General features: G+C 47.3%; 1 protein-coding gene across 22 annotated transcripts in view; it reads left to right on the top strand.

Moving 5' to 3' along the window:
- The window catches only part of FRYL (FRY like transcription coactivator), a 387,434-nt gene that overhangs the window by 358,489 nt on the left and 12,510 nt on the right, over nucleotides 1-16,435 (top strand). For 17 of the 22 annotated variants that reach the window (XM_073583507.1, XM_073583505.1, XM_073583498.1 and 14 more), the window contains 5 exons: nucleotides 692-862; nucleotides 10,458-10,711; nucleotides 11,707-11,868; nucleotides 13,509-13,716; nucleotides 15,796-15,945. In XM_073583507.1, coding sequence (XP_073439608.1) covers nucleotides 692-862; nucleotides 10,458-10,711; nucleotides 11,707-11,868; nucleotides 13,509-13,716; nucleotides 15,796-15,945 — 945 coding nt within the window. The remainder of the gene's footprint in view (nucleotides 1-691; nucleotides 863-10,457; nucleotides 10,712-11,706; nucleotides 11,869-13,508; nucleotides 13,717-15,795; nucleotides 15,946-16,435) is intronic. The other 5 variants (XM_073583509.1, XM_073583495.1, XM_073583510.1 and 2 more) reach the window with 1 other exon arrangement.

Raw genomic sequence — 16,435 nt, 5'->3', positions numbered from 1 at the left:
CTGTCCAGCTCCTTGGATTAAAAAAGAGGAGCCACAAACACTCTGAAGAAATAAACCCTACTCACAGAAGCTTGAGAAGTCCTTGCTGCCAGCATGGCCAGTGCAGCCAGTCCAAGGTCTTAGTGGCCGCATCCTGTGCTCCCAGCATCACCGCTCAGTGATGGCAGGAGGCCTGTTGATATTCAGCTGCTGAAAACTTTTTATACTGTAGATGTCCTGCAATAACAGTGCATAGTTTCATCTCTGCAAGTATTAGCGAATTTCTTGAATATCAATTCACTAATGGTCTGCTGCAGAGCCTAACCTCATCGGAAATGCATACTCCCCAAGGTTACCTTCCCAGACTCAGACTGCTATAAATCAGCAGTTTGTTGCATTTTCGTGGAGCTGGAGGAAAACCGCAGGGAGCGTACATTGCTGATCCTCAGTATTATTAATATGCATCTGCAACATCTATTGTCAAAAAACAGTGGTGCACCAAGGGCATTTATAAGAGGCCCAGAAAGGGTTAAAACCCGACGCACCCCTCCCTGAATGGGTGCAGGACGTTACTCCCATAGTGCGTCAGTCGGGAGCTCTCCTCCAGTGTTTCTCCATCTTCTAGATGTACCTACTGACAGTCACAAAGGTAGCGCCACTAGTGGATGACTATTGATAATACGCTTTGCTTTTCCTTTTTTTTTTTTTGCAGCTTCAGAATCACTCTGCAGTGGAGGACAACATGGCTGACCACGTGGACCACTTCCTCCAATCTCAAGACTCCGTTAGTAGCACTCTGCCAGAAGAAGTGTTACACACCAGATCTGAGACCCCAAGTGTGGAGGTGACCCCTCCAGATAGCACTAACAGTCAGCTGCCTGAGGTGGGGAGAAATCTGGGCTGGTGCATGGCTGATCTGGGATCTTTTTAATTCTGTCTCGTAGATGAATGTTTTGATTTCAGGGCAGATGACTTCTACATCAGATTGTGATTTGTTTGATTTTTTTTTTCTGTTCCATATTAGTATTTCTAACCTTTTTGGGTCCGTTATCTGCAGTATTATTTGTACAAAAAAGCCTACACCCCAAAGGTTACAAATATTGTTCTTGTTTTTGGTGAATTGGGTGATTTTTATTTTTTCTTCTATAATTGTGGGCATGGTTGATTTGATTCTAGAACAATGTGTTGTCCTTTTGGTGATGCTTTGTAGTTGATTGGCTTTCAGTCTGTGTGATTGGGCTGTAATTGGGGTTAGGACCTCAGGCCAGCTCTGTTAGTATCAATGGCGAGCGCTCACAAACCAAACTCAGGATCTCAGTGTGGATGTGAGAAGGCAGCGAATGGGCGACCAAACATTTGTAAGTACTTCTGTTTCTCTTCTGTATGAGTTTTACTTTTCACCAAAGACTAAAGTTCAATAATTGTCTAGAATAGCGCAAAATACCACGGCACTCACATAATGTGCAATTTAAGCTTTATTGAGGCGTTAGCATGTGGGAATAGGAAGCACGGTCTGTCCCAGACTATGGTCACGGCTCATGTCCTATGGTTCATAGTAGATAGAGGGGCCTACAGCCTTCATCCTTCACTTCTTTTTCCCAAATCACTAAAGACAGACCTATATAAATGCCATAGGGTCCATTTAGTTACAGTATGGGAGGCTGTCACCTTAGCAGAAAAAATGGCGCATGGGAGGCAGTCACCTTGGCAGAAGAAATGGCGCATAGGAGGCAGTCACCTTGGCAGAAGAAATGGCGCATAGGAGGCATTCACCTTAGCAGAAAAAATGGCACTTGGGAGGCAGTCACCTTGGCAGAAAAAATGGCGCTTGTGAGGCAGTCACCTTGGCAGAAGAAATGGCGCATTGGAGGCAGTCAACTTCGCAGAAAAAATGGCGCATTGGAGGCAGTCACCTTAGCAGAAATAATGGTGAATTGGAAGCAGTCACCTTAGCAGAAAAAATGGCGCATTGGAGGCAGTCACCTTAGGAGAAGAAATGGCCCCGCAGGCTGATTTTTTTTTTTTTTTTTTTTCACCACATTTCCCTCCATAAAAAGCGAAGTGTAAATCGAGTCTCATCTGTTTGCAGGCTATGTTCACATGGAGCGTTGGTTTTTCTTCCGGCTGAATTTGAGAATTGTAGATTTTTCTAGTGTACTGATATAGCAGTACAGTTTATGTTGTGGTGTCCCCCTGACTGGGCACTCGGGTAGAATTTTTAGTCTCATTTTTTACTCTGTATTTTCAGTAAAGAGTTGATTAGTTTTATTTAATGGTTCTCTTCTTTACTCCAGAAATGGACCTTTGCTCCAGAGAATGTGTTCAAGAATGAGAACTGCGGCGGTTTTGAAATCTGCTGCACGTCAATTCTTGTGGCATTTCTCTCCTATAGAAAGCAATGAGAATGCAAAAACGCTGCAAAAAAACCCACAGCTAACGGGTTTTTCTGCATTTTTGGTGAATAAAACTTAACTTTATTAAAAATGTATCGTGGACAAAAATAAAATGCACCTGAAGAAAACCTGCATTTGGAACACAGCATATTTACTGACGAGAGCAGGTTTTGGCTGCAGAAAAAAATTGCAGCAGAAATGCTGCATGTGAACATAGCCTAACTCTCCCCACAATAGGCTGACCGCGGTTTAGAGAGTGGAGGCAGACTGGTCAGAAATCGTGGTGTAAAAATGTCGTCCTGCTTTTTGTGCAGCTCCTGGACAGACTTATATGTAACCTGATCTTGTAGCCGTACCTTACTTAGGGGAACATGACTGCCGCATCGGGCTATTCAGGCTTTGTATGTAGTCTGTAACCATAGCGACACACAAGTCTGCAGAGGAGCTGTCAGCACAAAACTATATGATATGCAATAGGTCTTTAAAGTCAGCCACATGCACTGAAGTTGGTGTAGGATTGTTGTGATGCATGTGGAAGGGGTTTAGCTTCGTATTTCTCTATCCCCCATGACGGCACCACGGAGAGAGGGGATCCACCCCACGGGGACAGGAAACCTACAGATAAAAAGGCGGTACCTCTCTCCCGCGTCAGTTGGTTTCCTGTCCCCATAGGGAACCTACAGACTCACCAGTCGTCGTTGGATGCGGGGGCCAGCCAGTCCGGAGGTTGACAGCGGGGGTTCCCTGTCCCGGCTGGGGTGGTAACCCGAGGCGCCACCTCTGGAAGGTCAGCTGGCCTCCAGGGTGTGTGGGGGGGAGAGGCGGCAGAAGCGCTGCTGAAGACCGCCTTCCCCAGGAATCTCCGATCTAGGCACTGCGGTGCAGCAGGCGCTGGAAGCTACCGGTGGAGTTGGCCGCCGCAATGCATCCCTGGGGAGCGGCAGCGCGGCCTGCTGACGTCGCCACCGCCACAATGCACCTCTGGGAACCGGCATCTCAGAGCGCACACGCGGGGGTGGAGCCGATGACGTCAGACGCCCAGTGCGCGCAAAGCATCTCTGGGAGCCCAGAGTTCCTGGAGGAAGAGGCAGGGGCGGCGCGCACTTGGAGGCAGGGGGGAGAGGAAAACAAAAGCGGCGCTCCCCCACGCTGACCGGGAGGGGAGCGAGGGTATAAAAAAAAAAAGAAAAAAAATCCCTGCATCTCCTGGAAGCATGAGTGAGCCTCCAGAGCAGCAACCGCAGCTGGACAAGTCCTCCGACACAGGGCACCAGCGGAAACCGCGGCAGTCACCGCAACAGCAGAAACGCCATAAGAAGGATCCCAAGGACCAGCCACAGCGGTACAGCAGCAGTCGCTCAGGGTCCACGTGCAGCAAGGAGTCCAGTGGGGCAGTGACCCCAAAAGACAAGGCGTTGGCAGACCCGGTGGTCCCTCCAGATCCGGTATCCTTCTTCGGCTTGGTGGGTAAGTGGACTACGTGAATGTACAAGCTGTAACTAGGGCCTCCCTCTCTTTTAGGGGAAGAAGTGCACGCAGAAGGCCAACCACAAGATTTGCCCACTTTGCAAAGAGGAGCTTCCCACGGGGTGGGGGAAAAGGCTCTGCCAAGCATGCATTGAGCACACGATTTGTAAGGAATCTCCAAGGTTCGCCTCCGACCTTAGGGTCCTGATTAAACACCAGGTGGAAAACACCGTGAAAACCCTCCAGGGAGGAAGCAAAAAACAGGAAACCAAGGACCCCAAGTCAGACCTTAGCGATAGGAAGAGCGAACCTTCAACGTCAAACTCGGAGAGTTCAGCATCCGACTCCTCATCCTCCGAAGAAGGGGGTCGCAGCTGTTTCCCTATCGAAGAAACGGATAGTTTAGTGAAAGCAAATAGAACAACTATGGGGTTGGTAGACACCCGACCCAAAAGAACTATCCAAGATGCTATGTTCAGCGGGTTGGAATAAAGAAGAGAAGATCATTCCCCATGAACAAGAAAATTCAAGCTCTAATTCGGAGAAAAATGGAAAAGGCTGGAAAAAAGGGCCTCCTGACTCCAAAAAGGAAATATTCCTTTGAAGACCCAAGCTGTTCTTATTGGGAGAAAGCGCCAAAAGTGGATGTAGCGATAGCAAAAGCCTCAAAAAAATTCGCCCTGCCGTTTGAGGATATGGGAACATTAAAAGACCCCATGGACAAAAAAGCGGAAACATTCCTAAAAGGTTCCTGGGAGGCAGCCGGAGGAGGACTGAAGCCCGCCATAGCCGCCACATGCACCGCTAGAGCCTTAATGTTGTGGCTAGGTCAGTTGGAGGGCCAGCTGAAAGAGAAAACCCCAAGAGGCACGATTTTAGACTCAGTCCCATTGATGAGAGGAGCGGCGGCCTTTCTGGCGGATGCATCCGCGGATTCAATCCGTCTGGCAGCCAAGGCAGCCTCATTTTCAAATGCTGCAAGGAGAGCACTCTGGCTCAAATGCTGGACGGGGGACCTGCAGACAAAATCCAAACTCTGCTCCATTCCCTGTGAAAGCGAATTTCTTTTCGGCCAAACGCTGGACGATATCCTGGACAAAGCGGGGGATAAAAAGAAGTTTTACCCCAACCAATCCAATTTCCCATTCAAACGGTTTCGGAGCAGGAAATTTATACAGAGAAAGCCGCCTAGAAACTCCCAGGATAAGTGGGAGGACAGAAGAAGAAGAGGAAAAGGGAAAGGGTTCATGTTCGGGAAACCAGCAGACAAGAAACAACCCCAATCATTATGTATCCCAGGTAGGAGGAAGATTGGGCCTCTTCTTCCCAGCCTGGGAAAATATATCAAACAGTTCCTGGATCTTATGCGTAGTAAAAACAGGCCTCAAATTAACCTTCCACACCTCACCCAAACCCTCTTTTGTAGTGACCCAGCAGAGACAGTCAGCGGAAGAACAAGAAGCAGTCCTAAAAGAGATTCAGACTCTGGTTCAGAAATCAGTGCTACAAGAGGTACCCCACCAGGAAAAAGGAGAAGGCTTCTATTCCCCTGTCTTCCTAAGGAGGAAGCCAGATGGCACATTCAGGACGATAATAAACCTGAAAAGAATAAACAAGTGCCTGATAATACATCCTTTCAAAATGGAAACAATAAAATCCGCAGTAAAAATGCTGTTTCCAACCTGTTACATGACGGAACTCGACTTAAAAGATGCGTACTATCACATCCCCATACACAGGGACTACCGCTAGTATCTAAAGATAGCAGTCACTATAAGGGGAGAGATAAGGCACTACCAGTTCAAAGCTCTCCCATTCGGGCTGGCCATCGCTCCAAGAGTCTTCTCAAAAATTATAGCGGAAGTCATGACACATTTAAGGGAGCAGGATGTGCTTATAGTTCCATACCTAGACGACTTTCTAGTGATAGGCAACTCCCCTTCTCATTGCAGGGACCAGCTGAACAGGACTATGGAAACACTAACCAAACTAGGTTGGCTGCTGAATCTGCCGAAATCTCGGACGATCCCGAGCCAAGTACAAGAGTACCTGAGCATTACCATAGACTCGCTCAGACAAGAGTGCCGTCTCCAAGAAGGAAAAGTGACACACATGAAGCCGATAGCTACAGTCGCAAAAACTCACACAGCGACAACACTAAGGAAAGCCAGTCCCTACTCGGCTCAATGACAGCCTGCATCTCGGCTGTTCAGTGGGCCCAAGCCCATACAAGAGATCTCCAGTGGGAGACATTGGCCGCAGAGCCTTCGCTGCAAGGAGATTTAGAATGGCGGTTAGACATCTCACCCGAAACAGCCCACTCACTGCAGTGGTGGACGGAGCCACCCAACCTATCCCGGGGAGTCCCTTGGGTATTGTCGATATCTCGAGTCCTTACCACAGATGCAAGCCCCAGGGGGTGGGGGGCCCACTTAGACAACCAGGTAGCATAAGTGGTCTGGACGAAGGACGAAGTAGCAGCTTCCTCAAATATGAAAGAGCTCTTAGCAGTAAAACTCGCCCTCCTGTATTTTCTGGACTCCCTCAGGTCCCGCCACGTAAGGGTATTTTCGGACAATCACACAGTAGTCGCTGACTTTAACCATCAGGGGGGACAAGATCCCGCACCCTAAGGGAAGTGACAAAATCAATTTTCCAGTGGGCGGAGGGAAGGCTAAGCTCACTGACGGCACTGCACATAAAAGGGACAGACAACGTGACGGCAGACTTCCTAAGTCGCACACAACTAAGACAGGGGGAGTGGGAGAAAAACCTGGGAATTTTCACTCAGATCACGACGCTATGGGGAAAACCCAGTATAGATCTATTTTCCAACAGGACAAACCGGAAAGTGGAAACCTTCTGCTCCATAGACCCCTCCGGGAACCCGGTAGCCCTGGACGCCCTTATGATTCCCTGGCACTTCCCCCTTGCCTATGCGTTTCCACCAATAGCCCTAATTCCATCAGTTCTGAGGAAGATTCGGGAGGACAAGGCAAGGGTAATATTAATAGCCCCCTTCTGGCCGAGAAGGACGTGGTTCTCTTGGTTGAGGAGGATGTCCATCTCCGACCCTTGGGTCCTCCCGGACATCCCGAATGTACTCTCGCAGGGCCCGGTACTGCACCACCAGGTGGAGAACCTACATATGACGGCCTGGAATTTGAAAGGGCGCTGTTGAGCAACAGGGGGTTCTCCAAAAAGTTAGTGTCCACTCTCCTAAGGTGCAGGAAACCAGTAACCACTAAACTGTACAGGAGGATCTGGAGGAAGTCCCTCTCAGTATCAAACACCAGCGCAGGGGGGAGGTGCCTCTATCAAAAATCTTAGAGTTCCTGCAGAAGGGCTTAGAGCAGGGCTTAGCTACCAGCACATTGAAAGTTCAGGTGGCGGCCCTATCGACCCTTTACAACTATGACTTGGCAGGGAACCGTTGGGTGGCCAGATTCATCAAAGCAGCTGGAAGATCCAGGCCTATACCTTCCCTTAACACTCCTCCCTGGGATCTAAACTTGGTCCTCTCAGCCCTGCCCAAACCTCCCTTTGAACCGTTAGAAGAGGCTCCACGAAAACTGATTTCACTCAAGACCTCCCTCTTGGTAGCCCTGACATCGGCCCGCAGAATCAGTGATATCCAGTCCCTGTCAGCTTTCCCTCCGTTTACTCAGATCCTAGAAGATAGGGTGATACTTAGGACAGACCCAGCCTACCTGCCGGAGGTAGCATCCCTATTCCACAGGACTCCTTTTGCCGCAATCCCAAAAACAGGGGAGAAGCGTTACACACATTAGATGTGAGGAGATGCCTAATTGAATACCTAGCGGCCACCAGGGAGTGTAGAAAGAATAGGTCTCTTTTTGTCTGCTTCCAGGGGCCAAGAAAGGGGCGAAAGGCATCAAAGAGCACGCTGGCGAGGTGGATAAGAGACGCCATCACCTTGTCGTACTCGTCGCAGGGGACGAACGTCCCAGACAGAATAACAGCCCATTCTACAAGAGCGGTGTCGACTTCCTGGGCAGAGAGAGCAGGCGTCTCCATTGAGCAGATATGTAGAGCCGCTACTTGGTCCTCTCCTTCGACTTTCTTTAACCACTATCGGCTGGCCCTTAGCCACCTCCTCAGATCTAACCTTTGGTAGAAGGGTGCTGGAGGCAGTGGTCCCCCCCTAATAGATAGTCTCTGCAATTCTCTCCGTGGTGCCGTCATGGGGGATAGAGAAAAACGTAGTTACTTAACGTTAACGATATTTCTCTGAGCCCATGATGGCACCCGTATATTCCCTCCCTACACGCGTGGGGTGCGCACTTATTGTAAATACAGTTTAGTTAAAAGTCACGTGGTGTCTCCTCTACGCAGTTTAATGATTATAGAAATTTCGTATTTTTCTTAAGATTGTTGTGTTAGTATTAGGCTGAAGTTCCGTTAATGCTCTGTAAAACAACTGACGCGGGAGAGAGGTACCGCCTTTTATCTGTAGGTTTCCTGTCCCCGTGGGGCAGATCCCCTCTCTCCATGGTGCCGTCATGGGCTCAGAGAAATACCGTTAACGGTAAGTAACTACGCTTTTTGTTCATATGCCACCAAATATCTAGAGCCAGAAATTACTGTAATGTTGGCTCAGAGGTCATTTTGCATCAGCGACCTGTGTATGAGCCCCCGTGACTCCCCCACAGGTGTGGACACTGCACAGATCTGTGTTGTACGACCCCGGCTCCCCACTGCTATGTATGAATACTGTTTCTTTATATACCCTGTATTCCGTAACGTACAGGGCAGCATTGTCCTTATATTGCTCTGTTTCTTGGCCGAGTACTGAAAGATCTCATTCTCCTGATCTTCCACCGTCTAAGGTGCGCTCATGCTTCTCCTATATGGGGACCAGCCATGTTCCTACCACTGGACCGTGCTCCAGTGTAGACAGATCCACAACCAGAACTGCATTTTTTGAGAAGTAAAGTCAGGATTAATCCTCTGTTTAAGGATCTGCTTCTTATGATCCTTGTGATCAGAGCCGGACTGGCCTTCTGGCAATTCTAGCAAATGCCAGAAGGGCCTGTCTGGTCATGGGCTGCCTTGTCTGCTACGTTGTTAGCAGAATCAGTGTTCTCAGGACACCCATACTGTTAAGATTTGTGATGGAGCACAAAGTCGCTGACTCCATCATTTACCCCAGCAGGCCACGGGTATCATTAGTCATATCGGTCTTGCAGTAAATCTTGCTTTCCTCCATCCAGGGTAATATTAGTAATGTATCCCAGCTGGTGATGGTGGACAGTGATGGCATGGGCCTGTGTGATTTCTAATGCCCGGGCTGAATTTCAGCCCCAGCCTGTACCTGCTTGTGACCCACCAGCTCCCTGTAAACTTTAGATTTTAGTGGATAAACCCAATTAGGTAGGGAGATCCCAATTCTCAAGACTTTTCAAAGCAATCCAGTAAATGACTTGTGTTTCTTCTTTTCAGGGTTCCTCTACACAAATCCTTTGCACAGATATTGCAGTATGATGAGAAGTACCCCATATTAATTACTGCACCCAAAGTTGGAGGGGCTTCTCTTGGTTTGCTTCCAACCTAACAAGCAGCTGTCGGTGCACTCAGTGTTTAAAAGGAACCAGTCAGCAGGTTTTTACTATGTAATCTGAGGGCAGCGTGATGTACGAGCTGAGAGCCTGATTTCAGGGATGTCACTTATTGGGTTATGTGCTGTTTCAATACAATGAGTGGTTTATCAGCAGGAGATTATCAATAATCGGAATGGTGCCCATATGAGACCTGGTCTAATTCTGCCCCAGTACTGACTATGTACACAGAAAGCTGTGGTTAGCTTTCTGAGCTCTGCTACTTGCTACATCTAAAACCTCTGTGTCACAACTGCTGCACTCTATAAACTAAATGATACATAACTGGAATCAGGGTCTCTGCCCGTACATCATTCTGCTCTCAGATGAGGTAGCAAAACCTGATGACAGATTCCCTTTAGGGTATGTGCACACAGTGCGGATTCTGCTGCAGTTCTGCAGCGTTTCTGCAGCTGCGGGTCCGCAGCAGATTCTGCTGCGTTGTACAGTACCTTTAATTCCTATGGAAAATAAGAAACGCAGTGCACATGCTGTGGATTTTTCCGCGCGGTTTACAATCTGCAGCATGTCAATTGTTTGGTGCAGAAACGCTGCAGTTTTACACCTCATCCATTTGAGGTGTAAAACCGCAGATAAATCGCAGGACTTTTGTCCTGTGGATTTACCTGCGGTTTTCTCTCCAAAATCCGCACACCCAAAAACTACGTGTGCACATAGCCTTAATAGGAGGCTCACTACTGCGTTTTCTTTCAAGCTAATGATGTTAATGACTAGTATTAGATTTGTAAGCATGGTGGAATATAAAGCTACGAGTGTCTGGGTGCACGCATGCTCGGTGGAGTCCAACAAGTCTAGTTAATTCACCGATTCCCGAGCTGGGTGCGCGGCAGACCTGCGCTGCAGCATTGAGTTGTCTTGACATTTTGGGCAGCCGCACGCCTCCCAGCATCTACAGTAATTACCTTCTTCATTATCCGCCTTATTAGGGACGCTCTCTTTCATTGTGTGTGCAGTGTTGATTGGGCCTGTTTGCTCACAGGATGGCAGCACAGCTGTAAAAGATGAACAGATGAGCACAGCGAGTGAAGACACCGGCTCCTACGTGGCACCAGACCAGCATGAAGCGCTGATTTGTCAAGAGCCCCTAGAAGTGGAAGAGCCGTGTGATATACAGGAGCCGACCGCTCCCGACAGCCCCCCTGACTCTGTCTGTGAAGATGATGTCACGCTGGCTTTAAAGGAGCTTGATGAGCGATGTGAGGAAGAAGAAGCCGATTTCTCTTATTTATCAAGGTTAGCTTACTGATTCAGGAACGGTGATCAAAATGCAACAAGTGATTCAATAACAGTTAAAAGAATGCAAAGCGAATGAGCAAAAGAGAAATCTAAAGCAAATCACCATTAGGTGTGATTGCCCTCTCCTTCAAAACAGCATCAGTTTATGACCCTTGATTACCTTCTAACTGGCCCCCGGCAGATTCCCAGGGACCGCAGTGCTTGGGCTGACAGCTGTATTTTGGGGTTCCTTGACCCATTAATTTCATCTTGCTCTGTGAGCATGCACTCTCAGTGTTCACTACACAGCACTGAGGCATGTGTAATGAAAGATTACATCCTGACACCAGTGCCAGCATCAGGACGTACTTTGTGGGCAGAGTTAGCAAGCAATTTATACGTCCCCCAAAGGGTGGTATATTACCCAAATTGTCCTTTGGTCAGAAAAGATTCCACATCCCTTTTCTAGATACACATATACATAGGTTTTGAAAGAGCTCTGCAGGGAGGTTTTTCCAAACATCTTACAGAACTAACCACAGATCTGTGAATGTAGGACTGTGCAAATCCTTCTGTTTCTTGATGTAATGTCAGGCACGCTATGATGTTGAGATCCGGGCTCTGTTGGGGCTGTATCATCACTTCCAGGACTCTTTGTTCTTTACACTGAAGATAGTTCTTAAAGCGAACCTGTCAGCAGTTTTGGCCGATATAAGATACGGTCACTGCCTTTCAGGGCTTAGCTACAGCATTCTATAATGCTGTAGATAAGCCCCTGATCTGACCAGCAAGAGAAGAAAAATAAGTTTTATTATACTCCCCCGGGGAGCAGTCCGGTCCAATGGGTGTTGCTGGTCCAGGTCCGGCGCCTCCCATCTTCTTGCGATGCCACCCTCCTGCTTGCTTCATGGCTCCCCGGAATCACCCTCCTGCGCAGGCGTACTGCGCAGGCCGGGATAGGTCAGAAAGGCCCAGCCTCTGCGCACTGCAGTACTTTGTGCTTCCCTCAACAGGGCAGATAACTACGCCTGCGCAGGAGCGCGATGCTGGGGAGCCTTTGTGGATGTCACAGCGACACGTCGTCCACATGGAGCAGGCAGGAGGATAGCATCGCAAGAAAATGGGAGGCGCCAGACCAGGACCTATGACACCTATTGGACTGGACCTCCCCACCGGTGAGTATAAGGGTATGTGCACAGTGTGTACAGTACAATGGTAGCCAATGGGATTTCAAATCCACAGTGCACATGCTGCGGATTTTTCCGCGGTTTTAAATCTGCAGCATGTCAATTCTTTCTGCGGATCACGCAGCGGTTTGACACCTGTTCCATTGTCCAGGTGTCAATCGGCAGGGGAAAACCGCTGGCAAATCCGCAGGAAAATCGCAGGTCACTTTACCTGCGGTTTTACCTGCAAATCCGCGCGGAAAAATCCGCAGGTGAATCCACAGCGTGTGCACTCACCCTAATAAAAGTTATTTTTCTTCTCTTTAAGGTCAGACCAGGGGGCTTATCTATGGCATTATAGAATGCTGTAGATAAGCCCTGAAAGGCAGCGGGCCGTATCTTATATTTGCCAAACCTGGTGACAGGTTCCCTTTAATGACACTGGTTGTATGTCTGGGGCCGTTTTACTGCAACAGAATAAATATGGAGCCTCCCTGATAGCATTACATGATATCACACCACATATTAATTTCAGAAAGACTTCTCACTTTCTTTGCATTCTGTTATAGGGGTTGTCTGGCCTATGATAGGTGGGGTGCTTGGTGTCACGCTCCCACAGATCAGCTGGTTTTTCTACCGCTAGTGGCCGGAAGCGCTGAGTTGCGGAGCTGCACAGCTTCACCAACTGTCTAGTGGCCGTGGCCGGGTACAGGGAGCGGATGTGCAGTTCACGGCCATTATTCAGTTGATGAAACTGCTTTGCATCAGTGCTGTTCTGAGAGGTAAGTATACATTTTTTTTACTGTACCCATCACTCTGTTACTATTAGTAAGAGGTTTTCCAATAGAGGACAACCCCTTTGAATATTTTGGTGGATCTTTGTGACTTCTGTAGAATCGGGCTTCCTGTAATGTCTCCTGGACTCTGTTTCTAGATCTGTAATGCAGCCTGCACGTACGTCATAGTATAACGGCCGCTATGTCAGGGTCACATAGCGAGTGCAGTGGTGCGCGTGTTATAAGAGGCTCCTGTTGTACCGGTGTCCCTCCCAGCGGATCTCCATAGCCCGCACTTTGCGGCTGCGTTGCATGAAGCAGATGCTGCTCGTCGCGTGTCACAGGATTCCTGCTGTACATGGGTGAAGGCTTTGATTCATTTGTCTGCTGAGCTGCTGCATCACGTGTCGGCTCTTTTGGCAGAGAACACACTGTACAAGATCATTAAATTGATCGCCCTAGAAATGAATGCTCTTTAGGCTTTCTTCTCTACCCTATACACAGATATTACTTTAGATAATTAAAAAAGTGCGTCTGCAGCAGCCACCCCTTGGCCGATCTCCAGCAAGTCATTGTGTATTCTGCTTGCATGTCCTGGAGATCAGCCTACCAACAAGATAGCGTGTAGATGGCAGCTAGCAGTGCGATGTCTTACTTCCTCTATGGAGATGTCGTCTTCCTTTTTGATAAGCAAGAAAGCATTGAAGTTTCTCTATTCGGCCTGTGCGGTGAGGTTGTTTGGGGATCTGAGCCTGTAAGTAAGCGATGGAGACCTTGCTGGCTATTTCTGGGTGTGTTCCAGGTGCTCTGTGCGCGGTGACATCTAGTAGCTGTGATCAATGCTGATAATCACACCTTGTGCTTTATTTGTAGCCAAGATGATGGGGAACCGGATGGCTATGCAGAGGCCCAGGCATCTCCTCCACCGTCCCCCTTTCTCTCTGCTATACTAGCTGCTTTCCAGCCAGTGGCCTACGAGGATGAGGAGGAAGCCTGGCGCTGTCACGTCAATCAGATGTTGTCGGAGACAGATGGTTCATGCGCTGTCAATACCTTTCATATCTTCTCCCGGCTTTTTCAGGTCAGTCCACGCTTTAATATGAGTTAAGTAGGGGAATACACATTGTATCAGTCACTATAAGAAAGAAAAGTCACCGATCGTCTAATCTGAACGAAGACAGGCTTGGTTGGTTAAAATCTTAGGATTTTAATGGCCCCAGGGTTCTGCATAAAATAAAAAACAAAAAACTAAAGTTTCCTGTAGCACCGCAGCTGCCCCTCTGTTTCCGGCCCTGTGTCATTCATCGGGCTCCTAAACTAATGTCACATGACCGCTGCAGTCGATCAGCAGTCGCTGATCAGCTGCAGCCTTCACAATACTAAACCAGTGGATGAACAGTTTTTGAAAGTTTATGAAAAAGAAGGTCCTCAGTCTTATCAGAAACCACTGATTGGCTGCAGCAGTCACTCAACATTGGGGCACTGGGCTGAGAGCAGAGTCGCAGAGCTCACCTGGGAGGTAAGGATAGGGATATTTTTTTTCATTTGTACAACACACTGGTGCCATTAATAAGGGGATCAGAAGCGGAGAAACCGTCGGATCAGATTTCAGAACCCCTTTATAAGGACCAGTGGGATTCACTTGTCATGGTTAACTCCTTAATGCAAAGTATATGTGGATAGGGGAAGTTTGGCATGATGCGTTCTGGCGGTGTTACACAGCTAATTCCCGCCTGCAGCTGCTAGGATCGTAGATGAGTGATTCCCGCAGTTTAACCACGTACATACTGTGATCAATAGCAATCACAGCATCTAAGGCCCAATGCTGGTACTCCTATGAAGTAGGACTTAGTAGGAGAACACTAACAGCTCTGCAATACAAAAGTATTTCTATGTATTGTAGCAATGACTAAATTATCTGGACTAAATTTAAAATAAAAAAATGTTCAATATTGAAAAAAATACAAAAATGACAAAAACCCAAAATGTAATAGTTTACCTCCCCCCCCTTCCTTCCTTCCTTGCTTTTTTTCTATTGATTACATAAAAATACAAAATATGTAAGTAAATATAATTATCACCATGTTCCTGAAGCTGTAAGGGCACAGTCAGACAAAGTAGCTGCAGTTGCACGAGGATCGTATTGCAATGCTCGGACTGGCCGCCGGATCTCCTGACCCAAGCATGACAGGCGAGCCAACTGCCAGTCTGAGCATTGCGATGTGATTCTCGCACAAGTAATATCGTCTGTATGTTAAACACCAAACACTTTTAATACAGCTCACTTCCCCCCCAAAAAATGGACTACAAAATGCACTCCCAAAATAGTACCAATGAAAACTTTTCCTGGAAAAAACAAGCTCTCATTCAGCTCAATTGGTAAAAGATAATGTTGAGTAAAACATAAAAAAATACGTTTTCTAGCCCTGTAATCGTACTGACAACTTAGAGAATCAACCTGTCGTTTTTAATACACAGTAAACACTAAGTAAACTTAAAAAAAATGATAAATCAGAACTGCTGTTTTTTTGTTGGGGGTTTTTTTTTAAGAATTTTTCTTTAATTTTTCAATATATGATGCATCATGTATGGCATCATAAAAACATACAGTAAGTCTTTCTGCAAAAAAAAACACAGAAAAGGCCTCAAAAAAACAATGTGACTATAGATGGAGATATAAAATGTTTTATTTTAAAGGGTGGGGGCAGCAAGGGGAAAAAGAAAAACTTACACTGTGAACGCTCATTTACTGATGATCGTGCATTGTACAAGCTGCCAAACACGACAAACAAGCAAAACGCTCATTCCACTGGTGAAATTACTAAGCATTTTTCTTGGCAGAACATTTTCTTGTGTTAACAGGACCTGTGCTGCCGGAACAATGACGGGCCATGCCCACCACAAAGCGGTCTATTACCGATCGATCTGTACACCTAAAAAATGCAGTCTGCTGTTTTATAAGGGTTAATATTCTAAGCTTACCTGTATGTAAATGGGAATTTTATATTAACGTCACTGATGCTGATGGTACCATTGGTCTCATCAATGGCAAAATATATGTGGAAATCCAGCCCAAGCCCTGTAAGATGGGGCTGATTAGGGGACAGATAATGGATATTATTTGTCAGCTGTCTTAATGCTTGTTTGTTTGTTTTTTTAGATTATTCAAAGAAAGTTTGGGACGATAACTAACGATTCCATCGCTTTCCTGGGAGAAAGCCTGCAGAGAATAGGCACAAAGTTTAGCAGTTCCCTGGAGGTGATGATGGCTTGCTCAGAGTGCCCCACAGTCTTTGTGGATGCAGATACGGTGAGGGGTGTTCAGAGCTTTTTCCATGTCCTCTCCATGCTGTAAGTACTGAGCATTGCCGGATACTATATGACTTCCAGTTCATGTCGCAGGCACTAAGCGGCTTTGTTTGTGTGACATGGAGAAGTCAGCTTTACCTTCTTGGCAAGAGTCTGTCTATTTTAGGCTATATATGAGAGCCGTGACCCATAGGGAGATCGCAACATTTCAATTCAGAAACACAGTGAATAGACAGATCAGGCAGGAATATTGTCACGCGGCTGGTGTGAACTGTGCCCTCCAGGGCTGCTTTGCCTCTGCTGTATCAGAAGAGCTGTAAGGCTGAAGCTGACCATGAGTAGATGCTGATCTTGTGCTCCAGCAATCATAGCTGTCTTCAGGGATTCACTTACAAGCTCAATACAGAGGAACTTGCAAGAAGTGTGCATGCTTGGCGCCTTTACTAGTTGGCAGCAGTGAGCGTTAGGAAGTATAAAAAAAGCTAAAAGAA

The sequence above is a fragment of the Dendrobates tinctorius genome, unplaced genomic scaffold (genome assembly GCF_039654945.1).
Source record: "Dendrobates tinctorius isolate UK_male_01 unplaced genomic scaffold, ASM3965494v1 ptg000079l, whole genome shotgun sequence".
NCBI lineage: Eukaryota > Metazoa > Chordata > Amphibia > Anura > Dendrobatidae > Dendrobates > Dendrobates tinctorius.
Note: the sequence above shows the minus strand (reverse complement) of the source record. Positions and strands in the feature narration are given on the sequence as shown.